Source organism: Aegilops tauschii, chromosome 7 (assembly GCF_002575655.3).
Source record: "Aegilops tauschii subsp. strangulata cultivar AL8/78 chromosome 7, Aet v6.0, whole genome shotgun sequence".
In the NCBI taxonomy this organism is placed as follows: domain Eukaryota; kingdom Viridiplantae; phylum Streptophyta; class Magnoliopsida; order Poales; family Poaceae; genus Aegilops; species Aegilops tauschii.
The window spans coordinates 591,791,934-591,816,454 of NC_053041.3; the positions used below are offsets into that span (position 1 = coordinate 591,791,934).

Consider the following 24,521-nt stretch of genomic DNA (forward strand, 5'->3'; position numbering starts at 1 on the left):
TTAATAAAACTAGTTTATTTTACTATAGAAGTAGTTTATTTTTAGCAAGAAAATTAATAGAACTAGTTTATTTTTTTAGTTAAAGCAATTATTCCCGCATCGACGTCGACGATGCCAATCCCGCATCCTCGTCGTCGACTCGGCGAAGGAGGCCGGCTTGATCAGAGGGGCCATGTCCGGGACTGGGCTCCGCCGGGCTAGTTTTGGGAGGTGCTACCTTCCGGGGGCGTAGGTTGGTGAGGAGCCAGCCCGTCATTGACCCGATCCTTGTTTGGTGGCGGTCGCGTGGGCCAGTGATGGTGCCGAGGCTTCCGGACACCGCGGAGGTGGTACGTCACCATGTTAGCGAGGAGGACGAGCACGTCCGTCGCTACATGGTTGCGTTGGAGTGCAGGTTCGACAATACCTGGCAGGTTCTTCAGGGATCTCACTGGAGCTATGATCATGTGATGGTTCCTTCTCTTTGGGTATCCACCGCCCGCGCCGATACCCGTCGGGCGCTACGGTTCTAGCTGTACTAGCGATGCTATACGTGATAGTATTCGAGGTGTATTAGTGATAAAATTCGACGATGTACGGACGCATGGAGATGATGTAGTTTTGCTTATAATTGAATGCATCCTAATTTGAATACTACTTTATTTTGTGATTTGATTTTGCTTATTGAATGCTCAAATTGGAAAACTACTCCTACTTTGAATGCTAAAATTGGAGAGCACTATGCAAGGCGTATGCATATGATTAGTTGATAGCTTATAGGGTTTTTGTTTTCGCAGAAATCTAGGAGCCCCCCTCCATCATCCCCGTCGTCGTCCCCGTCACCGACCCCCTCCAACCCCGAGGTGAGACCAGCCACGAACCGGTTTTAGAAAGATAATTAAACGATATTTCAGGTTGACTTTAAGTCTATTGAGTCTCCACCATATATGAGAGGATGAAGAATCTCGACTGTTGTCGTTGGGGTAGCTTCTCCATCGTTCCCGTGTGCTAGACAATTTGGTGTAATACACTCGGGAACGAAAGGAAGGAGCTACCATCACCGACGGTCGCAAATGTCTGAGAGGAATCAGTGAGGGAGAGTTCCACCAGATATATATGAGAGGACGAAGAATCCCGACTGTTGTCGTGGGGGTCGCTTCTCCTTCGTTCCCGTGTGCTAGACATTTTGGTGTAATGCACTCGGGGACAAATGGAGGAGCGACCATCACCAATGGTCGAATGTATACACCACGTGAGCTGAGAGTTTTCAAAAAAAGACTCGACAAACCGATAGTCAACCTGCGATGAATAATAATGATCTAACTTAGGTTTTTTAGTACATATATTTAATTGTAGACATTTAATATTTGAATTATGAACATAGAAAATGTCGTACTCGGACAACGAAAGTCTCCCGTGGGAGTGCGACTGGTGCCACGACGACCGAGGTCTGTGCGACAGGCCTCACCTGGACGAAGATCGGCGCTTCAGTATTAAGCTGGAGGAGACCTTTGATGTTGAAACGGTACGCAACGACGACAAGTGTTATTTTTTCGTAATTAAGCACGACTTCAACTATTTCAACGTGTACTTTTCATCTTTTACAATTCGACTAGCTTATCACATGCCATGCAAGACGCTACGTCTTGGAGAGGATGGGTTTTGAAGACCATGAAAGTATGGAAACAAAGAAAATTCACCTAAGGACCCATCATGATATAGATTTTGAAGTAAATCTGTATAATTCTGAGAGCGTAACCCATTTTGGTTGCAAAAATTGGGAAGCATTTTGCAAGATGTATGTTTTTTATGAGGGTATGCTTGTCACCATGGATCTTGGTGATCCTGACATCGAGCAAGACAATATGGACATTTGGGTCCTTGTTGATACGCCTCCAATTCTACCGCTATGTGAGTTTCTCAAACATAGTTATTAGCTAATTTATATTGTTCATTTCAAAATAGTTGACAGCTTATTTTCATTGACAGCTTATTTTAATTGTTCAAACAATGTGCGGAACATGGTAGACAGAACCTACTACACCGATGGCTCTGAGTTAACTTATAAGGAGAAAACTCATCTGGTCAGATTTTGTACTGATCTTGAGAATTACAATATCTATTGTAAAACTCCTCCACATTATGGTCAATCGTCAGGACCGGTTTTTCGGGATATTAATTTCCCAGAAAATGGCCTTTGTGCTCACCAGCCCCAGGATTACTGTTAGCTGATGAGGCACCAACTTGATACAAGAATTCCAAGCAAAGTACAAAATATGTAGTACAAGACCATTGTGGCCTGTGAGTACAACACTTGGTTTCTAGTGGTTGATGGCGGAAGCGGTTTGTGGTTCATCTGCGTCTATGGGACTCCATTTCCCACAAGAACAGCTGACCAAGATAACTCCTATCTTCGCGAGGCTGCTATCACGATTGCGCAGGTTCCGGGGCTGTCGTCGCAATGGTCTCTCCAAGCAAGGAATCTGGCCAAGACAATAGCCAGGGACAAGCCAGTGAGTACGTTTGAATGTACTCGCATACATTAAGAGCACGGGTATAATATAATAAGGGATAATCATGCTCCGAAATATTTTATGATCATAACGTCTGTCATGAAATATACGAAATCCATGATGCACGCATGCGGGTAAACTATGAATATGCAATTACGGGAGTAGGGTTATAGAATGCACCGATCGAGTGTCTGAAGCGACGCCTCGAAAGGATAATAAGATAAATCATGCCTCAGTCGGGTGTCTGAGCGACACCACATAAAGGGCTTATGAATAAAAGAAAATAACAAGCATGCCACAGTCGGGCGTCTGAGCGACACCATATAAAGGACTTATGAATAATAAATAAATGTCAAACATGCCGCAGTCGGGCATCTGAGCGACGCCACATAAAGGGCTTATAAATAATAAAGAAATGACAAACATGCCGCAGTCGGGCGTCTGAGCGACGCCACATAAAGGGCTTATAAATAATAATCGCAGTGAGTATCCAGGAGGTAGAACCGTCCCAGGGATACTTAATAATTCAAATAATGTAAATGGTTAGTCCATAATAATAATAAACATAATCCTCATACGTCATAGGTCATAATCAATGCTCTAGTATAGCCGTTTCTCCATCCGAAGACCGTCACTATGTTCTATCTCAGACTGTAGTCCTTACCCATGGACATGGCTATCCGAATAGATATAACCTCTGCAGAGGGTGTACTCTTAACCCACGAGTAACAGATTTATTTAGTCCATCGGGACTAATTCCGCCTACGGCCTTTTAATTGAAAACACGCCTGACCTGCACACACCAGCTTAACTTACCGGTGTCTGGAATCACCCACAACACCTGTCAAGCAAAACTCTAAGTGGGGAGGCTACAACCTCGACGTAGCATGGGATCAAATTTATATCGCGCGCTCTAAGGGGTGCCCCCCTCTCGGTCCCAACCGGAAACACCCATGCCCCCGGACCAGGTGGCATGCCTACTGGATGCATCCGGTATCTTCCACCATGGCCTCTCTGTACGGTGTGTGCTTTGGTAAGGGGTTGACAACTTACTGAACCGTACCCTACCTGCGGCAGGGACAAGTGGTAGTACAAAACAAGTAGGGGAAGTTACTGAACAAGACCCGACCTATGGCCGACTCAGGAGGTCCAAGTATTCTCTGAATGATTAACATAACCAATATATTTCCATTCACAGACAGAAACACTGCTCATCAAACCTCACCATGCCATACCGGACACACTCGTCTCGACGAGGAACTAGGTACAAGCTCGTGTCTACCCAAGACCACGACTTTCCCGGCTTCCTGCCGGTATGCATGAAAAGCTCGCGAGGATGATCACTATCACCAGCATATCCATTTCTAACAGTAAAGCATCTCCAATATGCACTCATGTGTGTGACTTTATCGTTACATAAAAATAACGTATGCTCCAAGTCAAAGTGGTGTTGTAACCGTATCAGAACACCTCACAAAAATATTATGCCAGAGTTCAGAATGCTTGCCTTCAAGAGTATGCAAGGGGGTGCACTTTTTGAAAGTTTTCTTCTCTCTCCATTTCCTATTTTGAAAAAATATTCAAATAACAAATATTTCAAAAACAGTACAAAAAGTTGTCCCAAATATTTTTGAACTAAATCTTAAAATAAACTAGATGAAATTTGAGAGAGGCAGGAAAAAGAATCAACTCATTTGGAGTTTTATTTTAAAAGATATAGCCAGTCAAAGTTTGGTCAAAGTTCTGTTTTTAACAAAACCAGAAAAAGAAAACGTTCCGAGGAAAGTACGTTTTCGAAGCAGAGGAGACGTACTCTGGGGTTTACGCGTCTACTCAACCACGTGGTGGCGGGGCTGGGTCACTGACAGTGGGTCCAGCGGGCCCACTAGTCAGGTTTGACTAGTCTCTCCTCCCTCCTCTTCCTCTGCCCGAACGGGGCGGGACTCCGGCGATCGCCGTCGACGAACGGCGGCTCCTCGAGGGCACCTAAGGGCAGGGATGGACCCGCCAGACCGGGGCGGTCCTCCCGGTGGTTGTTGGGTCGTCGGTGGTGGTAGGAGTCGCCGGCGGCGAGCTCCGCGGCGGAGGAGGTTTCGGGTGGTATGGGGTTTTCGAGCCACGGTGGTCCTTGGTCGCGTTTGAGAGGCTGGGCGGCTTTGTGAGGTCGAGGGGAAACGGGTGGTGGCGTTGGATGGGTGGGGGAGGCCCTGGTTGCGATGAATGGCACCGGAAGGTGGCGGCGGCCGAACCGGTCGGAGTTGAGGAAGACGGTTACTAATCGCCGATTGCTGGCTGAGGAGGTGCTGCGGGGGTGGCCTGAGGTCGCATGGGTGCTTGGAGGAGCTCGGGGGCCTCCTTAAATAGGCGTTTGAGATTGGTCCCGCGGCGGCCGTGGATAAGAACGCCGGCGACCGTCGCTCTGTAGCCGCAGGGCGACGTGGCGGCGACGAGCGCGTGCCGACGGGCTCCAGGATAAGCTCGAGCTGCTCCAAGGGGCAGCTGGCGCGCGCGGGTGGCTTGGGCGGCGCCGTCCGTGGCAGGAGCTCACTGCCGACGCCGGCGTGCCGCCAAGGGAGCCCTGACGGCGGCGCTGTAGGGCGCCAGGGTGGCTTGGAGGGTTCTGGCGAGTGGGCGAGGGCAATGCGTGGCTCTGCAGGCGAGCAAGGGCCAGGGGCGGGACGCGGCGAGGGCGGCAGTGCGACGCGGCGGCTCGGTGCGTGCGCATGCAAAACGTGCGCTCTGGGCGCGCCCAGAGCACGCACGGGACGTGTTCGACAGAATGCCAGGGCAGCCTAGAGTGCTAGAGGGAGGCTGGCAAATAACAGGACTAGGTTAGGAGTAGCTAGGATCTTAGTGGACATGCTGGATGGGTCAGGGGCTCAAGTTCATAATGTCAACTAGAAAACATGCCAAAACTGTCCATGAACACAAGGTGTTCGACAGAATGCTAAGTGTATCTAGGCAACTCTTGGAGTGGCCAAAAACTCCAGATCAGGGTCTCCCTAGATGTAGGTGATGATGGCAAGATCATTTGGGCAAAACCAGAAACTTGCTAGTGCAAGTTTTGCAAAACTTCAGTTTTGGACAGAAAGAAAAAAGGTCTCATTGCATGCACTTAAAATCCTCCAATGGGTCCACTCTCCTGGACTTAAGGGTTTTGTAGGGAGGGCTATAAGCAGGAAAAAGCTCATGGGCACTAGAGCAAAATAAAATAGGGTTGCAGTACAAATCACCAAACTGGAGCAGAATGAAGATGAGGTTGATTTACTCAAATATTTCAAAGGACATCACTGGGTTTTAGCATAAGGTTGAATTATAGGCATCTACTGACATCTCCAAACACTTGGAAGAATTTTTAAAAGAATATTTAAATAGGTTGCAGTGCAAAAATACCTACTGGACCAGATTTGAAAAGTTGATGTAGAGCTCAAAATCTCCAATAACCAAAAGATATTTTTGCATAAAAGTGATGTGGAAACATCACATGACATCCTCAAATTTTGGTGAAATTTTTAAATGCATTAATCAAATGGTTGCAGTGCAACAAAGACTCCAAATTCATGAAAAATCATTTTAAAAGAATAAAGCTCAGGGAAAAGCAATCTTGCAATTAAGTCCACTGATAAAGAATTGTTTCATAGAGAGAGTATACAAGTCCAATAATACTTTTGGAAAGTTTCCACTTGAGGTAAAAACCCATAATCTCAAAAGGTAAATTTAGACAAATGGAAAAGTTAATTTCCTGGCAAAATTTTAATTAATAAAACAAGGTCAAAATTTTGGGGTGTCACATCAATACGTGCCACTAGTGCATGTGTTGAACTACGGTAACTACTATGGAGATACCCTGGTAAGATTTCTTACTATTATGACATCCGTGCATCTTTTGCATACTTCTAAAACTAGTACATCATTGCTAACTATGAAGTTATTACTATGTTTTTCAACAGATAATCCCAGAGGATTGTGCGCCTCATTTGATGTATCAGAATGGTAGCCTTGATGTTTTAAACATACAACCAGGTCATCCTACGAATCTCAACTGTCCATACCGGATTTCTAAAAGAAGTGGAGACATGAAAATCAAAGAATGGAAAAAAATATATGGACAGTCGCAAGGAGGTTCTTGGAAGCAAAAGGAAGCGAAGCGCAAAAATTGGAGACAGGATGATCTCCATTCTTCATAATGGAGAGTCGGGGTCTATATTGTTTTATGCTATTTTACCTTAAAGAGGGTATTTAGGGGTGTTTTGGCTCCTAGGTGCATATGCACCCATTGTCTAAATGCACATTTTGAAAACTTCAAAAATTCGGAGCGAAAATGCCGTTGGTATATCCGGACATTCTATGTGCCTGCACAAAGTTTCGGTGAAAACGACGTTTTTTGTGGCTTGTGTAAAAAAGATAAAGAAACGCAAAATGAATAGTTGTAATGAAGCATCAGAAATTGTCTTTTTTACACAAGCCGTAAAAAACCTCGTTTATCAATGAAAACTTTGTGCATGCACATAGAATGTCCGGATATACACGTGGGATTTTTGTTCGAAATTTTTTAACTTTTCAAAATGTGTATTTAAACAATGGGTGCATATGCACCTAGGAGCCATTACCAATTTCTGACTCGGGTATTTAGGTCCTACCTAATACTGATGATCATGTGCTAAGAACAATTAAGTAGGGTTGGTTCGATGACTATGAGGATGATGATCGTATGACTTGTTATTAATAACGAGTAGAAGTTGTATGATGATGATTAGTAGGACTTGTTATTATGATGATGCATGATGCGGGCATGAAGAGTTATTATATATCAGTGGGTGAAATGAACATGGATTGGAATGAAGTGAAGGCAACAAGCATGTGGTGCATGTCGAAAGTAGTACTAATCCAAACTTGATGAAGTTAGGATTAATATTACTTTCGACATGCACCACATGTTGCCTTCACTTTAATCTAAGCCATGTTTAGGCATAGCAGTAGCGTTGGTAAATCATGCACGGAAATAAGAGAGGACAGTTCTCTCTGTTAGCTAGCTTACACACCCTAAATTACCCCCTAAACCCTCCCCCTTTCAAAAAAACAAAAACCCCAGCCACTGAAATGCTGACTCGTGGATGCCTTTTGGTCCCGGTTGGTGTCACCAACCGGGACCAAAGGCCCTCCTGCCTGGGCTGGCCGCAGCGGCCACATGGAGGCCCATCTGTCCCAGTTCATGTAAGAATCGGGACTAAAGGGCAAGGGCATTAGTAACGACCCTTTAGTCCCGGTTCAACAACCGGGACAAAAGGCCCTTACCAACCGGGACAGATGACCCTTTTTCTACTAGTGCAATCCTCCCTCTGAGCCTTGACTGCAGAAATCATACGGTAGGCCGATCGAACCGAAAAAAAGTCCCTTCTTATCGTAGTGCCAGGCCCAAAAATCATCTTGTACCCTGGTACTCAGTGGTATGTTCTGGATGACTTCAACATCGGGAGTGATAAAATGTTCCATGAGCACCTGCTTGTTCCATGACCTAGTGGTGGGATCAATCAGGTCCGAGACCAGAACTGGCGGGTTGGCCGACCGTGAGCATATTGGTCTGAGTTTGTAATCCCTTGGCAGCCAATTGTCGTGCCATATGTTCGTATGCGTCCCAGAGCCAATGCGTTTGATGAGCCCTTGCGCTAGAACATCTCTTCCCTCTAGTATGGAGCGCCAAACTTGGGACGGACCTGCACCCAAGGTGGCATCCAAGAGGTGGCAATCTGGGTAGTACCTGGCTTTTAGAATACGAGCACTGAGCGAGTCCGGATCCTGTAGTAACCTCCATGCTTGGCGCGCGAGTAATGCTAGATTGAACAGCTCCACATCCCTAAAGCCCAATCCACCCATGAACTTAGGTTTTGACATAGTTTTCCACGAAACCCACGCTGTTTTTCGTTGGCCATCCTTGCTTCCCCACCAGAACTTCCGTATTATACCATTGATATGCTTACACAAGCCCCGTGGCAGTTTGAAACATGACATAGAGTATGTTGGGATAGATTGAGCTACAGACTTTATAAGTACCTCTTTCCCTCTGGCTGATAAGCACTTCTCCATCCACCCTTGCACCTTCTTCCAGATTCTATCTTTCAAGAACTTAAAAGATCCTTCTTTTGCCCTCCCAACATCCGAAGGCAAGCCCGTGTATTTTCTCTGTCAACGATTCATTGTGGACAACGAGGATATTCTTTATGGAGTCACAAGCAGAGTTGGGTACTCCTTTACTGAAGAAAATGGATGACTTCTCCATATTTACCCTTTGTCTGGAGGCGTTGCAATAGATCCGCAGTAGCTCATCAATCCGGGTGGCACTATCATCATTTGCTTCAAAGAAAAGTAGCCTATCATCAGCAAAGAGTAGATGATTAACAGATGGTGCATTCGGTGCAACTGTGATCCCCCGTACTCCTGCACTAGCTTTCAGCAAGGACGAAAGCCCTTCAGCTGCTAACAAGAACAAATATGGCGAGTTCGGATCGCCCTGGCGCAAACCCCGAGAAGGCTTGAAACCATCCAGACTCCTTCCATTAAAAAGAACCGAAAAGGATACGGACGTCACACATCTCATAACTGTGTCAGTGAAGCGGGGGCTAAAACCCATCTTGAGCATTACAGCTCTCAAATACGACCACTCCAAGCGACCATACGCTTTCATCATATCCAATTTCAGAGCACAGTATCTGTTACCCTTCACCCTCACTAGTAGAAAACGGAGTTTTATCACCGGTTCGTAAGGGCCTTTAGTGTCGGTTCTGCAACCGGCACTAAAGAGTGGGGACTAAAGGTCCCCCCCCCTTTAGTACTGGTTCGGCACGAACCGGCGCTAACGTGCCACCACATGGCACGAGCTAGGCCCGGGTGCGTGTAGGACATTAGTGCCGGTTGGTAACACCAACCGGTACTAAATGTTTGGGTGTGTTTTGGTTTTTATTTTTCCTTTAGTTTTGTGTTTTCAATTTAATTTAGTGATTGTTTTACATTATAATGAGTTGTGAAATCATTAGGTGAAAGTACCGCAGATTAGTTTCGACTAGATGCATGTGGATCCTAGCTAAGTGATCAAGTATATGCCATATCCATATTACTTGATCACTTAGTGATCAAGTAATATGGATATGGCATATACTTGATCACTTAGCTAGGATCCATCCAGTTGAAACTAATATGCGGTTTCTTTCATAAATGATATAATAACTCATCATCATCATCATATTAATATAAAAACTCTTGCATCGTATCATCACCAACAACAGTATATACTAGCTAGCAAAGATATCATCGAGTTCAACATGGTCATGATATTATAAGCGTTCATAACACCACAAAAGCAAATCACTCTTTGAGATTAAGTTCAGGATGAAGAACACAGACACGCATGAGAGGACAACAAGTACTAAGAGCATGATAACTAGCTAAATCACTCCTGCTGCTCTCTCTCGGGTAAAATAGCATAGAACATGTATAGCTCTCCTGATTCATCATATTGGAGCATGCAGATGAACCTGTCTCCTAATCGTGGGCTGCGCTTCTGATTGCTGCCCCCTAGTACTTCTCTGCGATCGATAATAATTTTGCTCCAATCTTTCACTATTAAGCATTCATCGCTTTCAGAAATCCTGAATGCACTCATGTGCACTGTACGATATCTTGGCCGTAAGCTAACAATTGACATGCGACCTTTAGTCTCAATCCACTGAGGCACAACTGTCATCGGGAGTCCCTGTTGAAGAACATCGTATAGTAATTAATATACTTAGCAATGAAAGTTTAGCTTGAAAAATAATGTATGCAAAAGATGCACTGAGGACTAATAGTAAAAATCTTACCATCTTTCCTAAATACATGTGACCGTAGTTCAATACGATCACTATTGGTCGCACGTTTTGAGTACTAAGATTTTCAAATTCAGGAAAATGATTTCTCTTGACAGCATCAAGATCCTCAAGCCATGAAATGATGTCGCTTTGAATGGTGTGTACGGAACGCAAAAAAGTCTGGAGTTGTAATAAGTTTAAAAAAATGAAGTGCCCATGTAACAGATGAGTTCTCGCCAGAAACCCTGATACTTCGAAAGAGATTGTCCAGTTTGTACACGAAGTGCGTCAAGTTTTTGCCGTAACACAAGAAGTCTGGAGTTGTAATAAGTTATTAAAGATAAAATAGAGGCACAATGCTCGTTAATTAGCTTCAAGCCTTTCGGAATAGTGCAAACTGCACTGCACATAGTTCCGTGCAGTCTACACTATTGCTCAAGGCTTAAAGCTAAGCAACGTGCAGATGAGCATTGCGCCTCTCCTTCATCGTCTCTGCACTCAGGGCTTATAAACCGCTCCTACTGCCTCTCTTTTCGCGAGGTGGGACTAAAAAACAGCTTACTAAGAAACAATAGTATCGGTTCATGGCACGAACCGGTACTAAAGGTGCCCGTGGGGCCCCAGCCTGACCACAGCCTGACGCAGCCTCATTAGTACCGGTTCGTGACACGAACCGGTACTAAAGGTTGCTCACGAACCGATACTAATGATCTCCGCCCGCCTAGCCATTGGAATCGGCACTAATGGACACATTAGTGCCGGCTCAAAATCAAACCGGCACTAATGTGCTTCACATTTGACCCTTTTTCTACTAGTGCCTCTTAGCCTTCATATAATGTAAACATTCATAGGCTGTGATGAAGTTGTCTGTGATGAGACGTCCAGGGACAAAAGCCGACTGCTCTTCGGAAATGATCTCGGGGAGGATTACTTTCAGCCTGTTAGCTAAGACCTTTGAAGCGATCTTGTAGATCACATTACAAAGGCTTATCGGCCGAAACTGTCCTAAAACCTTTGGACTTGCTATCTTTGGAATTAAAACGATGAACGTGGTATTTATCTCCTCCGGTGAGTCCACACCATCAAGCACTCTGATGATCATCCTCGTAACTTCATCACCACATAAGTCCCAATGCTTCTGAAAAAAATGTGCAGTTAAACCGTCCGGCCCCGGTGCCTTAGTTGGAAACATTTGAAAGAGAGCTTCCTTAACTGTCACGACCGGGTTTCCAATAAAAATGTTTATTGAGAAACCGATCCCTTTTACGGACCAATAGAGAAGAATCCTTCTCACTGGTAGACAATAACTTGATCAGAGAAGAGAAACCAGGAGTACTAAATATAATACAAGGTTGAGCGGAGACTGCTCAACAATTTATTACAAACGCGCCAATAATACACATAAAGGCGGGTAGGGTGGCATAACTACTAACTCACGATAGAAGCGGTGGTGGAAATATCACAACGAAGAGGGTGACATGACTCCTGAATCTAACAGCTCTTCGAGCGTCGGAGTGAGGCTCGAGGATACCTATTGTGGGTGGCGGAAGCGTCTATAATACAAGTGACCAATATCCAGGATCGCAAGGGACTGACTGGGACTCCTCTAGGCGTCGGACTCACTATCAAACTCTTCATCCATGAGATCGCCTTCGTCAACATCTGGCCAAATCAACAAGCTAGGTGAGTACTATGAAAGTACTCGCAAGACAGTTCGGACATAAGATATAACAAATGTAAACATGATGCATATGAACAGATTATCAAAGCGCACTCAGACGACGAGATGGTAATGCATGGGAAACAAAAGGCAAGTCGGGCGGTAGTCCTCCCGAAATTCCAAGGTAATACTGAGGGCCAATCGAGTGTCTTAATGACTCCTCGAAAGGATACAAATGAAATAACAATGCCGCAGTCGAGTGTCAAGGCGACACCACATAAAGGGCTTATAATGGGAAGTAAATGATAGTGCGTGCCACAGTCGGACGTCTGAAGCGACATCACATAAAGGGCTTATAATGAAAAAATAAATAACAGTGCGTGCCACAGTCGGACGTCTGAAGCGACATCACATAAAGGGCTTATATCAAAAGTAAATAACGGGCGTGCCACAGTCGGACGTCTGAGCGACATCACATAAAGGGCTTATATCGAAAGTAAATGACAAGAGTGCCACAGTCGGACGTCTGAGCGACATCACATAAAGGGCTTATATCGAAAGTAAATGACAAGAGTGCCACAGTCGGACGTCTGAGCGACATCACATAAAGGGCTTATATCGAAAGTAAATGACAAGAGTGCCACAGTCGGACGTTTGAGCGACATCACATAAAGGGCTTATATTTCATAACTTAATATCTCAATAGCTCATGAATTTAAATCATTTCAAAGGAATATTCAGGTACGAGATAAATAAAAGGTTAGTCCATCCACAGGAACAACAATTCAAACGAGTATACCACTCAAGCTTGATCACCGGGGATTTACCACGAGGACTGACATAGATATGGATATGCTGGCCATGGTCCTTGACCATGGTCATGATGACTCGGAAGGATTTGACTCTGCAGAATTTGTACTTTAACCACAGCCAACGGATTTCAGTAGTCACAGGGACTAGTTCCGTTTACGGTGTTTTAGAAGAAACACATCTAACCAGTACACACCCATTCAACATTCCGATGCCAGGAATCACCCTCGGCAACGTTCAAGAAAACCTTGAGACGGGGAGGCTACAACCTCGCGTAGCATCAAATTTATATACGCGCGCTCTAAGGGGTGCCCCCCTCTCGGTCCCAACCGGAAACACCCATGCCCCCTGACCGGATGACTGGCTTTAATTCAGGGCCATGGAACCCTCATCCCGGCCCCTCTATTTGGTGTGTACACGGAAAGAGGTTAACAACTTACTAAACCGTATCCTTTGCAGAAAACATGTGGCAGCACGAAAGGGTAACGTGGCTCACTCCACGTTAACGTCGGAGTTTATCGGATGACGTAAGACTGGCATGCTACAACAATACCATCTTACTACCTTTCATGTCACCACATGATCAGGTCATCTCTCATCAGAGATCACAGTAACTTCGGAACACACGGATAGTTGCCTTGCATGCAACGGAATACTCACCGATGCTCATATGCCATGCACAAACCATTCAAGCAAACATGCAAAACACCCATCATATCAAAGGTTCAAACATGCTTGCCTGGTTCGGAGAAGTCGGAGTCTAGCTCGGCGAAGTTCGCGGCTCCGTCACCTCCTCCGGAACCTACGGTATAACGAAACCGTACACTAACGTGAACATCGACGCGTGCATAAAAATTGTTCCAAAAATTTTCCAAATAAATATTATAAAAAACTAGACAAAAATACAAGACTGACAGAAAAAGAATCAATCAAAAATCATCTTTTATTAAAAAGTTATAAGGGTTTTAGTCCAGGGACTAATCTGTGATGAAACAGAAAAGATCCAGGGGCTTAACTGAGAAAACAGAAAACGGTTCGGAAAGAAATGCGCCAGCCCAAAGGGGAAACGCATTCTGCCCGAAGGCGCCATCAGAAAACAGTTCGAGGGAAATAGAAGAGAGGCTGACGGCGGGGGTCCACATGTCAGGTTTAAAAACTCCAACGGAGCTCGCCGGCGCCCGAAGGCTGCGGTGGTCGCCGGTGTCGAACCACGGCGAGGCAGGGAGATCGGAGGGTACCAAGAGGTTCAGGGTGTTCTTCCGCGTCGGTGGGTGGTGGACTTGGTCGTCGGAGAGCACCACGTCGACGGCGACACTTTCTCCGGCGGAGGGTGGTTCGGGCGATGGTGGAGTACTCCGGTGGGCGCTGCAAACTCCAAATTGAAACGCGGGTCAGGAGAGTGGATGCATTAGGAAGCTACTGGCAAGAGTTGAGAGGTAGAGGTGCACGCACGGGGGTGAATCGAGCTGGACCCCGTGGCGGGTCGAGACGGCCGGAGTTGGGGAAGAAGGCTCCCTCGGGGCTCTTCCAGTGGCTTGGCGTGGTATTGGTGGAGTGCAGAGGTGGTGTGGGTTCGAGTTCGAGCTCGGGGCCTCTATTTATAGGCGATCCAAGGGGGTGGCCGTGAACGGGGTAGCTCCGGCGAGCGATTACGGCGAGGCAGGGGTTGGGCAGGGAGTTTAAGTGGCCAGGCAACATCAGGGAGGTTCACTGGTACCGTTCCCCCGCTAAACCTCGGTCGGGCTTGGCGTAATGCGCCGATCTCCGACGGGGCGGCCGTACGGGCACGGCGGCGGCAGAGAGCGCGCTCCGCGTCTAGCAGTTCACGACGAAGGATGGCAGCGCGCACGGGCGAGTGGGTGGCCACGCGGCGGCCTCCGGTGGCTTGGGCGGCGCTGGACGGCGCCGTCCACGCTGCGCCTCTCTCTGGCAGCCGCAAAGCCGCTGCTGCCGTCGCTCACGGGGTGGCGCACCTCCTCCTGCTCGTCGCCGACGCCCGCAAACCTCCAGGCGATCGTGCGGCGCAGGGATAAGAAGGAGGGGATAGGGAGCAAGGCGCCACCGCGGTACTGGCGAGATCGACATCGGGCTCTGAAGAAAACGACAGCAGTTTACTGAAACTGTTTATCTGAACTCTGAACATGACAGTGACAATGCTCTGCAGGTGTTCGACGAAATGATTTGGCATGAAGAAAAAAATTTCTGGAGCTGGGACTTGGTGAGGTGACCTCTCAATGCATCCAGAGGCTGCCTGAATTTTCTCAGATTTTTAGGAGGAGAAAACAATTGAATTTCATCAAATTTGGCAAATAAGGTCCAAACTTGCAGCAAGCACAATTTGAAATATTTGAACTGGAGATCAGTGGATCTTCATGGATCTAGGTTGAGGGCTCTAAGGACTAGCCAGGGAAATTTATTTGGAGGCCAAACTCAAAGTAGAAATGGTAGCTCCTTTGTAAATCTCCAATAGCCAAAGTAGAGGGCAGAAATTATTTTTGATAAGAAATAAATGGAAAAGAAATTATGGGGAGGTTCAAACTGCTGGATTTGAAGTATATCATGATCCAAAGATGGGGAAAGGCTTATGGGAGGGGATTTCCACTTAGGTCATGGCAAGAGGGGTTTTTGAGAGGGGAAAGGATCATGCCAAATGCCATAGAGCTATTTAAAAGATTTTCAAATACATTTCTCCAAATGAAAAACCCTTGAGCCAACATGAGATAAAAAAACCTCCAAGATCAATAATCAAGTCTAGGGTGAAACCAAACAAAACACTTGTCATAAAAGAAAATTTTTGAGAGGGAGAGTTCTTTTAGAAGAAAATTTAAATACCCTCCTCAAATCAAATAAAAGATTTTGAAAAGCCAATTAAAAATTTTGGGTGTCACATTAACCTCATTGTTACTATAAGTGGCATTTAGGCAGGCGTTCATATTACCATCCACCCTCACCGGTATGTGCGATAACACCTCTTCCATACCTATTGTTCCTTCCGACGTATAGAGATTTCAATAAAATGCCGTAGCCATATTTGCCAGCTCCGCCGGATCCGTGCAAGTAGTCCCATCAGCACGATCAAGTTGGGTTATGCTGTTTTTGGCCCGCCTAGCACTTGCCTTCCTCTGGAAGAACTTGGTGTTCTATCACCCTCGGACAGCCATGTGATGCGTGATCGCTATCTCGCCATAATTTCCTCTCTGTACGCCAGTTCCACAATGCGCTCCTCAACCTTGCGTTCCTCCTCGCTTGGTCCAGTTCTCATCAGATCTGCACGCAGCATAGCAAGTTTCCGTCGAAGCAATCTTTGCTCCTGCCGAACCGATCCAAAAGAGCTGCATCCCCACCTCGAAAGAGAAGTGGCCACCGACTGTAGTTTGTTGGCCAACTCCGTCACCGACGAGGCAGGTCCATCGCCATTCCATGCAGCTTCCACAACGTCCTTGAAACGACCATCTCTCTCCCAGACACATTCATAGCGAAAAGGTTTCTTCACCGCGATGCGCTGATTCCCAGCTTCCATCTCATTCACAAGCAGGATAGGCTATGATCACTCTTAACTGCTGTTAGATGCTCCACTCGTGCAAACGGGAACATGTTCCGAATGTGATGAACTTTGAATAAAATTCCCTAGTTACCTTAAAAAAAGTTAGCGCTACAAGCGCCCGTTAGGGCTGCCAGCGCTCACAGGAGACGCATAACGGGCCAGCCCAGAAAGCTGCTGACAGAGCTAACAGGAAAAATGAAAGTGTCCACCGACTGTAGTTTGTTGGCCAACTCCGTCACCGACGAGGCAGGTCCATCGCCATTCCATGCAGCTTCCACAACGTCCTTGAAACGACCATCTCTCTCCCAGACACATTCATAGCGAAAAGGTTTCTTCACCGCGATGCGCTGATTCCCAGCTTCCATCTCATTCACAAGCAGGATAGGCTATGATCACTCTTAACTGCTGTTAGATGCTCCACTCGTGCAAACGGGAACATGTTCCGAATGTGATGAACTTTGAATAAAATTCCCTAGTTACCTTAAAAAAAGTTAGCGCTACAAGCGCCCGTTAGGGCTGCCAGCGCTCACATGAGACGCATAACGGGCCAGCCCAGAAAGCTGCTGACAGAGCTAACAGGAAAAATGAAAGTGTCCAAACAAAATGGGAGAGTCGGGATTCGAACTGGGGACACCAAGGTCAACGGCGCGAAGCGACAACCACTTGCCTGACATCCCTTTGTTGTTTACTAGTAGGAAGCACATCTATTTGTCTAAGTCTGAATCATTTTAAAAATACATAACTTTCAGCAGAAAAACTCCTCGTAGCTCATGCATCGTACAAGGAAAGAAGCTACAGACACAAGTCGTCGCATGGCTTAGGGTGTGTTTGGTACGATGCATGAAGGGTGCATTACGGCAAAGGTTCTCAATCTGACTCACTTTTGCTTGTTTGGTAGGGTGCATGGGCTCACATGGGCTATGCCCATCTGATGCCTAAAAGGACCCTCAACCATGCCCATCTCATGCACCCCAGACAGGGTGCATGGAGGCAGCCATGCTGGCCCTGATCCTCGTGCCCACCCACCTAGATATGTTTATATTTTTTAAAAATATTCATAATTTCAAATTTTGTTTAAATTTTTGAAAAAAAACAACATTTTAAAAAAATTGTAAAATTTCATAATTTTAAAATTTGTTTAAATTTTTGAAAATGTTTAGAATTTTAAAATTGTTTAAATTTTCAAAAATTGTTAAAAATTTCAATTTTGTTTCAATTTTTAATAAATGTTCAGAATTTCAATTTTTGTTTAAATTTTAAAAAATGTTTGGAATTTAAAAAATACAAAATTTGTTTGGATTTTGAGAAAAAAATACAGAATTTCAATTTTTTATATTTTCATAAAATATTTAATTTTTATTTAAATTTTCAAAATAGTTTAGAATTTCAAATATGTTCAAATTTTCAAAAAAAGGTTCAGAATTTCAAAATTATTTAAATTTTCAAAACAATGTTTAGAATTTCAAATTTTCTTTAAATTTTCGAAATATGTTTAATTTTTTTCATGTTTTTCAATTTTGGTCACCATTCAAAAAAATATTCGGAATTCAAAATTGTTCAGCATGTCTAAACGCATGCAGGCTGCCAAACAAAGTTTCAGCTCAGCATGTCTCAGTGCATATATCGTTGCCAAACAACAACTATTACATGGACTCAGCATGTCTACACTCAGCATGTACGAGAGAAGAACAACTAGGCTAGGTCCATACATGCTACCAAACACACCCTTAGTAGTTGAGGTCGTTGGAGTAGGAGCAGGAGATCGTGTGTTCGAGTTCTCGCGGGTGCACGTTTTTTGAGCTTTTAAACAGAAAAGAGCAGATGCATGGGCCAGCCCAGTTGTAGTAGAGGGGGTGGTGCGCTGCCATTGCCATCACGTCGAGCCATTGTTCTTAAAAAAAGGCCCCGTCCTGCCATTGCCATAGGTTTTCATTCTTCCTCACTCAACGGCGCTGCCGCCATGTCCGTCCCGGAAGATCGCTCTCGCCCACCGGAGGATGGCCGCGCTTCAGTTCCTGCCCGGTCTGCGCAGCGCCATCACCATCGACTTCTCTCCCTTCACTGATCCCCTCACATCTCATCTATCTCTGTTTGTGTAGGCCTTCCTCTGCTCTCCCCAGCGGAACGGCGGCGGACGATACGCTCACCATCACCGACGACCTCCTCTTGGAGATCCTCTCGCGGGTCCCCGCCAAGTCGCTCTGCCGCTTCAAGTACGTCTCCAACCACTGGCTGGCCCTCATCCACCACCCCGAACACCGCAAAAAGCTCCCCCAAACCCTGGTCGGCTTCTTCTACACCAGCAGCAAAAGCAGCGTCGAAGAGCTCTTCTTGGAGTCACCTGTCCACTTCACAGGTGTCCCAGGGGCAGTGAGCAGGATCTGCCGTAGTCTGATCGACAACTCTTTCGGCTTCCTGCCTAACCACCGGCACATTGATGTCTTGGACTGCTGCAATGGCCTCCTCCTCTGCCGCTGGCACGATGTTTCCGGCGAGGTTGGCCAGTTCCATTATATTGTGTGCAATCCCGCCACGAAGAAGTGAGTCGTCGTGCCAGGCTCTGGCCAGGCCACTAGACAGGTGGGCACTGCACGTTTGGGCTTCGACCCGGCTATGCCGTCGCATTTCCATGTGTTCGAATTGGTAAAGGAGCAGAAGTACTATGGCGTCGAGGACCATTGGGATCAGTGGAACACCGACATTGCCGGGGTGGCAGTGTATTCTTCTGAAACCGGACGATGGGTTTATAAGGAGAAGAGATGGAACGGGCACACCTTCATCGCTAGTCGTCACTCCTCAGCGACTGTCTTTCTTAATGGATATATCTTTTTTCATGCCTTCGACCACGAGACATACAATTGTCTGGCTGCTATCGACACGAAGGGGGAAACATGGATGCGATTCGGTGTCCCTGGTGGTCTGGTCGATGGTTTTGTTCAGCAGTCACAGGGTTACCTGCATTACGCCAATTTTCAAAATGATGGCCATAGTGATGTGGTTCGACTGGTAGTCTATGTTCTTGAGGACTATGACAGCCAACAATGGATGTTGAAGCACAACATTGAAGAAATGACATACATCTTTGGAGGAATAAATAGTCTCGTTAATGGTGACTTTATTTGGATTGCGATTCATCCGGAATACAACTTGGTGTTCTTCACTGTGGGGCAGGATACCACATTGATTTGCTATAATATGGATCGTCGGCAGGTAAAAGTGATCCACCCTCTTGAAGATGGCAAGCTGCCATATCTACCGTACGTGCCGCTGTACGCAGAGATACAATCGTTGCACATGTGACATCAATATGAGACAGCTGGTGCCTTTCCAAGAAGTCAATTCTTCATGCTACGAATTAGCGGGCTTGGTATGTATGCTTGAATCTGACCCTCATTTTATCTGGCTGATGTATGCACGATCTTAAGTTTCGAGTTATGGTGATTCATTATGGAGGCAACCTGGCTGATTTCCCTGTCAAATGATTAGCTATGCAAATTTTCACTGAACTTATTGTTCTGTGTACCAGTAGTGTTTTGGACACTGCTACCTTCATGGGTTTGGTTAACTTTGTGTAGCAGTGTTTGAGTGAAGGTACTATGATCATTTCGTAGAAGACATTATCAATGCATGTTAAGGTTTTGTATGTTAAATTTGCACTTGGGGAGTATAAGCAGATCGTGTTGACAGAGTTTTCGTGAATGTGTGAGAATCGTACATGTGTCTTCTGATGAAAGCAGGACATCAGCAAGTCGTGCCTTTACCATTGTGTTCATTGTTTTGTTAGACAACCTTATTTCCTGCCAACACAAAAATACTCGAAGGCATCATGTCATGTTTGTCTGCAATGTTCGTTCAGGTGTCTAGGTTTCAAACAATCAATGCTGTGCATTTCCCGTGGTACTCCTGCTTCTAGTTGTAGTCATCATGTAGTTACCTCTAAAGACTGTAAGTTTGCAATCCGTGCGCCTTTTGCTCCATGGCAGTGTCATTCTTAAGTTAGACATATAACACAAAACTGGTCTGTGAGTTTTATTCAGGTAGCCATTTTAGAATGGTTTGGAATAATCGCTGCCATGTCACTTGTAGCTATATGGTTAACGCGTTCATGCACAATGGAATTGCACGGGCACTCCACCAGTCCAATGCAAACTATTTTTTTACCGCGTTAATTAGTACGTATTTTTGATGAATTGTTGATTTTGGACTTCCTACGTCACAAGCAACAAGTGGCTGTTGCTGTAAAAGGGTAAAATACGAAGGAAGTTGATGTTCTTGTTCTGGCAGAGCTGCTTGCAGTTCAGATGCATGCATCTCGATCGAATGTGGTTTTGCTAATGCAGACACACGAATACGGTGTGACCTGCGATCCATTTCATCGGTAGCCATGTCAGCATGCATGAGTGAGTGGGGCCTGGCTTGTTAACCCTCGGCCACAAGATCGGCCAGGTAGGTAGCTAGAGCTGGTTTGCTCACGTGCTCAGTTCGCCTTTCGTTTTGGCCGTAGCAGTGCCATTCTTACGTGGAAGCATAATATAAGTACTCCTTCCGTTTCTAAATATAAATCTTTTTAGACATTTCAAATGGACTACAGCATACGGATGTATGTAGACATATTTTATAATATAGATTCACTCATTTTGCTCCGTAGGTAGTCACCAGTTGAAATCTCTAAAAAGACTTACATTTGGGAACGGAGGGAGTAGATGTTAACCTTTTGGTGCCGATTTTTGGAGATTCCCCTTAATCAGATCAAATCAAATGAACATATAAAGAATGTTCCAACGAGCAGGTCGTCACTCAGCGAATATATATCTATATATAGTTTATAAATGCAAAACATAATTAATATCCTGATGATCATATGAGTGAGTGATCGATCTGGTGTCAGGTGCCCATCGGTCGGTCGGTAGTACTCACGCCCAACCGCGCGTTCCATGCAGCGCGTAAGAGCATCTTCAATAGATGGTTAAAATGTAAAAATAACTAACTTTTGAACTGTCTGGAGAAAAAACACTGCTCCAACAGACGGTCCCTATGCAAAATAATTTGGACCGTGGCCTTCTCGTAATGTAAAATGCAACACCTCGCGATGCAAATACACATCACGAGATGCATCTGGTCCGAAACTAGCCGCCGCCCGCGAACGCCAAACCGCCACTTTATTTCTGTTCCCGCCCGCCCGCCCGCGACCTCCCGCCTGTCCGCCGCCTCCCCGCCGCCTCCACACCCCGCCGCACGCCGCCCGCATCAGATCCGGCGCCGCCCCGCCCCCCGTCGCTGTTTCCACGCCGGCCCGCCGCCCGCCCGCCGCGGATCCGGCCCCGCCGCCCGCCGCTGTTTCCACGCCGCGTCGCCGCCCGCCCGCCCCGCAGCTCCGCCACTACCCCACCCGCCGACCGCCGACCCGCAGCTCCGCCTCGCACGCCGCCACCGCCCCGCACGCCGTCGCCGCCCCGCAGATCCGCCCCGCCCGGCTCCGTCCGCCACCACCCCGCCCGCCACCGCCTTGCCCGCACGCCGCTCCCGATGGCGCCGAAGAAGACGCCGAAGGGCAAGTCGGGCTTCTTCGACGTGAGGCAAAAGCCGTCCGGCAACTGGGGTGTGGAGTTCTCCGACGCCGGAAGGCGTTGGTGGATCGGCACGTACCCCTTCGCCCACGAGGCCGCGCGTGCCTACGACGTGGCGGTGTGGCGTGCCGAGAGGCCTCGGTCGCACCTCAACTTTCCAGAGATCGAGAGTCGGGCGGTAGCGGAGATGCTTGTGCCGCAGGGCATCAACATGAAGGAGATCACGACGAAGAAGAAGAAGAAGATGAAGAAGCCGTCGGTTGTCGTCAGTGCTGGCGAGACCGATGAGGAGGCGATGGCGAGGTTTGCTCAGGAGCATCCGGAGTACGTCCAGGCCGAGCTAGAGTACTACTGGAAGCGTGAGGCGGAGCAGAAGAAGAAGGGGCCGAAGAAGGAGGATGAGGACGGTCCCTCGACGGTGATCCCCATCGAGTCCTCTTTCGAGGAGGACTGGGCAGACTTCTCGGAGGAGGAGGAGGGGTGCGACGACCCGACGAAGGAGGAGTTCTGGGAGCAGTTCCGTAGCTCCGATGAGGAGTAGTTTATCTAGCAGTTTGAATAAGTAGTAGTTGAAGTTGATGTATGAAACTATGTTGAATTTGATGTTTGAACTATGTTGAATGGACTAGTAGTATGTCTTTTTACATCTTCATTTTGGACCATCTATTGGAGTTGTTCATTTGGACCATCAATTTGGACCATCTGTTGGAGATGAGCTTTTTTCGGAGCTCCAAAACACACTTTTTGGCGGTCCAAATTTTACATCTCTGGTTTTGGACCGCCAAATTTTGGACCATCTATTGAAGATGCTCTAAACAAGTCATTCCTTCCTTCCACGTACGGGCGCGGCTGGCTGATGTGTTGGCTTCCCTCACGTATGTATGTGTTCAGAACAGGTCCAGGTCCAGGTCCGGTGGTGCCCGCCCGGCCTCTAAGGCCTTGTACAATGGTAGGTGTTTAGGAGAACCGAGTTTTTCTTAAGCATCGATGCTTATTTCTACAGGAGAGGTGCTTAATTAAGCGTATACCCTCTATAAATAAGTACCGGTGCTTTGAGAAAAACTATTTTATTTTTTTAAGCACCTCTGCTAAGCATCTTTAATTGTACAAGTCCTAACAGCCTGATGCACCTCCCTAAAAAACAGCCTGATGGACCGCTGGTTCAGTAGTTTTGACAACATTTCAGGATGCACTCGTACTGACGTGGTGGTGTAAATAATGGAAGCATAATGGAAGCTCGCGTCCGGCTCCCTCCGTTCCGGGCACGCTCGGTCTGGCCATTTCAGGCTCTGTTCGGTACGCAGGAATCTCACAGGAATTTTTGGAGGATCAGTTTCCTTAGTAATTTTCACCTGTAGTGCGTTCGTTTCACAGGAATCTGGTAGCCTGTTCCAGTGGAAAGTCACGTGAATCTGTACTTTTCACAGGAAATGAAAAATCCACCGGAACCTCATGTTCTGACCGAGGCGCGAGGCTAAGCTTTTGCTATAGTGCGGTCCAGCCGAATAAATAATGGTTGCATGGGAGGTCATCACTTTGAGACAATAAAAAACTCTAATCAGAGGTGAGAACGTCCATCTCTTCACTATACTCCAAAGGCTCCATTTCCTGCACACCGAACAGGCAGAAGGCTTCATAGGCTCGCTCTAGTCACTCGACTCTATTCCTGTGCAGTTACTTATTCCTTCATTTTTTCTGCCTCCAAACCGAACGGAGCCTCAGGGTCTCTTTGATTCAAAGAATTTTTATAGGATCTTTAAAGGATTAGAATCTTTAGGAATTTTTCCTACGTTGATCGTTTGATTCATAGGATTGAATCTTGTAGGATTTTTTCTAAGGATTCATTTGTACACATCCATTCCAACCTCTTGAAAGAAATCCTTTGTTTTTCCCGTGACACAGTCAAACAAACTCAAATCCTATAGAGATCCAATGGACATGCCATTTCAATCCTATGTTTTCCCTATTTCTGTGTTTTTGCAATCCTATGAATCAAAGAGGCCCTCATCAGTTTACTGATGATGGTTCACAATCACCGTGGCCACGGCAGCGGCGGCGGAATCCAACTCCAACACGCGCGCCGCGCACGGCACGACGTCGACACGCACCGCGGTCCGACCCCACCCTAGTTGAGTTGGATTGGACACCCGCTGGATTCCAGATTCCGCCCGGCTCGGAGGGGAGCGCGACCGCACTGGCCGGCCACTGCGCCCGCCACGCCCACTCCGTCGGCAAGCGGCGCGCGCCCCGTGCCTTCCTCTTCGTCTCGTGCGCCCGTTCGTAGCTCAAACACGCACGCACACACAGCCGTGCACGCCGCCCACGAGCGCACAACAACGTACGTACGTCCACCACGCAGGAGGCGAAAGCATGGCTTTACGGCCGACCTACCGGGTCCCGCCGTCGTCACGGGCCCATCTGTCATGGACACCACCCCCTCGGTTCACAGTAGTGTACTACAGTAGTTGGAGACTCGCTGGATTCCAGATTCTGTGTGTTCACCAAGCAAGCAACGGCACTAGGCCGCCTCGCCTTGCCCGTGTTTTTTAACCACCAGATTCCCTGGACCACAACTTTATCTATCCATCCTCTTTTTATTTCCTTCCT

General features: G+C 46.7%; 2 protein-coding genes across 2 annotated transcripts; both read left to right on the forward strand.

Moving 5' to 3' along the window:
* The first annotated feature begins 18,307 nt into the window (after positions 1 to 18,307).
* LOC109749907 (F-box protein At5g07610-like) lies at positions 18,308 to 18,891 on the forward strand. The gene is made up of 2 exons (XM_020308846.1): positions 18,308 to 18,369; positions 18,447 to 18,891. The coding sequence occupies exons 1-2, from the start codon at positions 18,308 to 18,310 to the stop codon at positions 18,889 to 18,891; spliced, it is 507 nt and encodes a 168-aa protein (XP_020164435.1).
* A 2,982-nt stretch (positions 18,892 to 21,873) lies between these two features.
* On the forward strand, positions 21,874 to 22,455 carry LOC109749908 (ethylene-responsive transcription factor 5-like). Its single transcript, XM_020308847.1, has one exon. The coding sequence runs from the start codon at positions 21,874 to 21,876 to the stop codon at positions 22,453 to 22,455; it is 582 nt and encodes a 193-aa protein (XP_020164436.1).
* Positions 22,456 to 24,521: the final 2,066 nt, after the last annotated feature.

Coding starts and splice junctions, on each gene's coding strand:
- LOC109749907 (XM_020308846.1), top strand. CDS start 18,308: ATGTCCGTCCCGGAAGATCGCTCTCGCCCACCGGAGGATGGCCGCGCT. Junction 18,370..18,446: donor CGCGCTTCAGTTCCTGCCCG/GTCTGCGCAGCG, acceptor CTGTTTGTGTAG/GCCTTCCTCTGCTCTCCCCA.
- LOC109749908 (XM_020308847.1), top strand. CDS start 21,874: ATGGCGCCGAAGAAGACGCCGAAGGGCAAGTCGGGCTTCTTCGACGTG.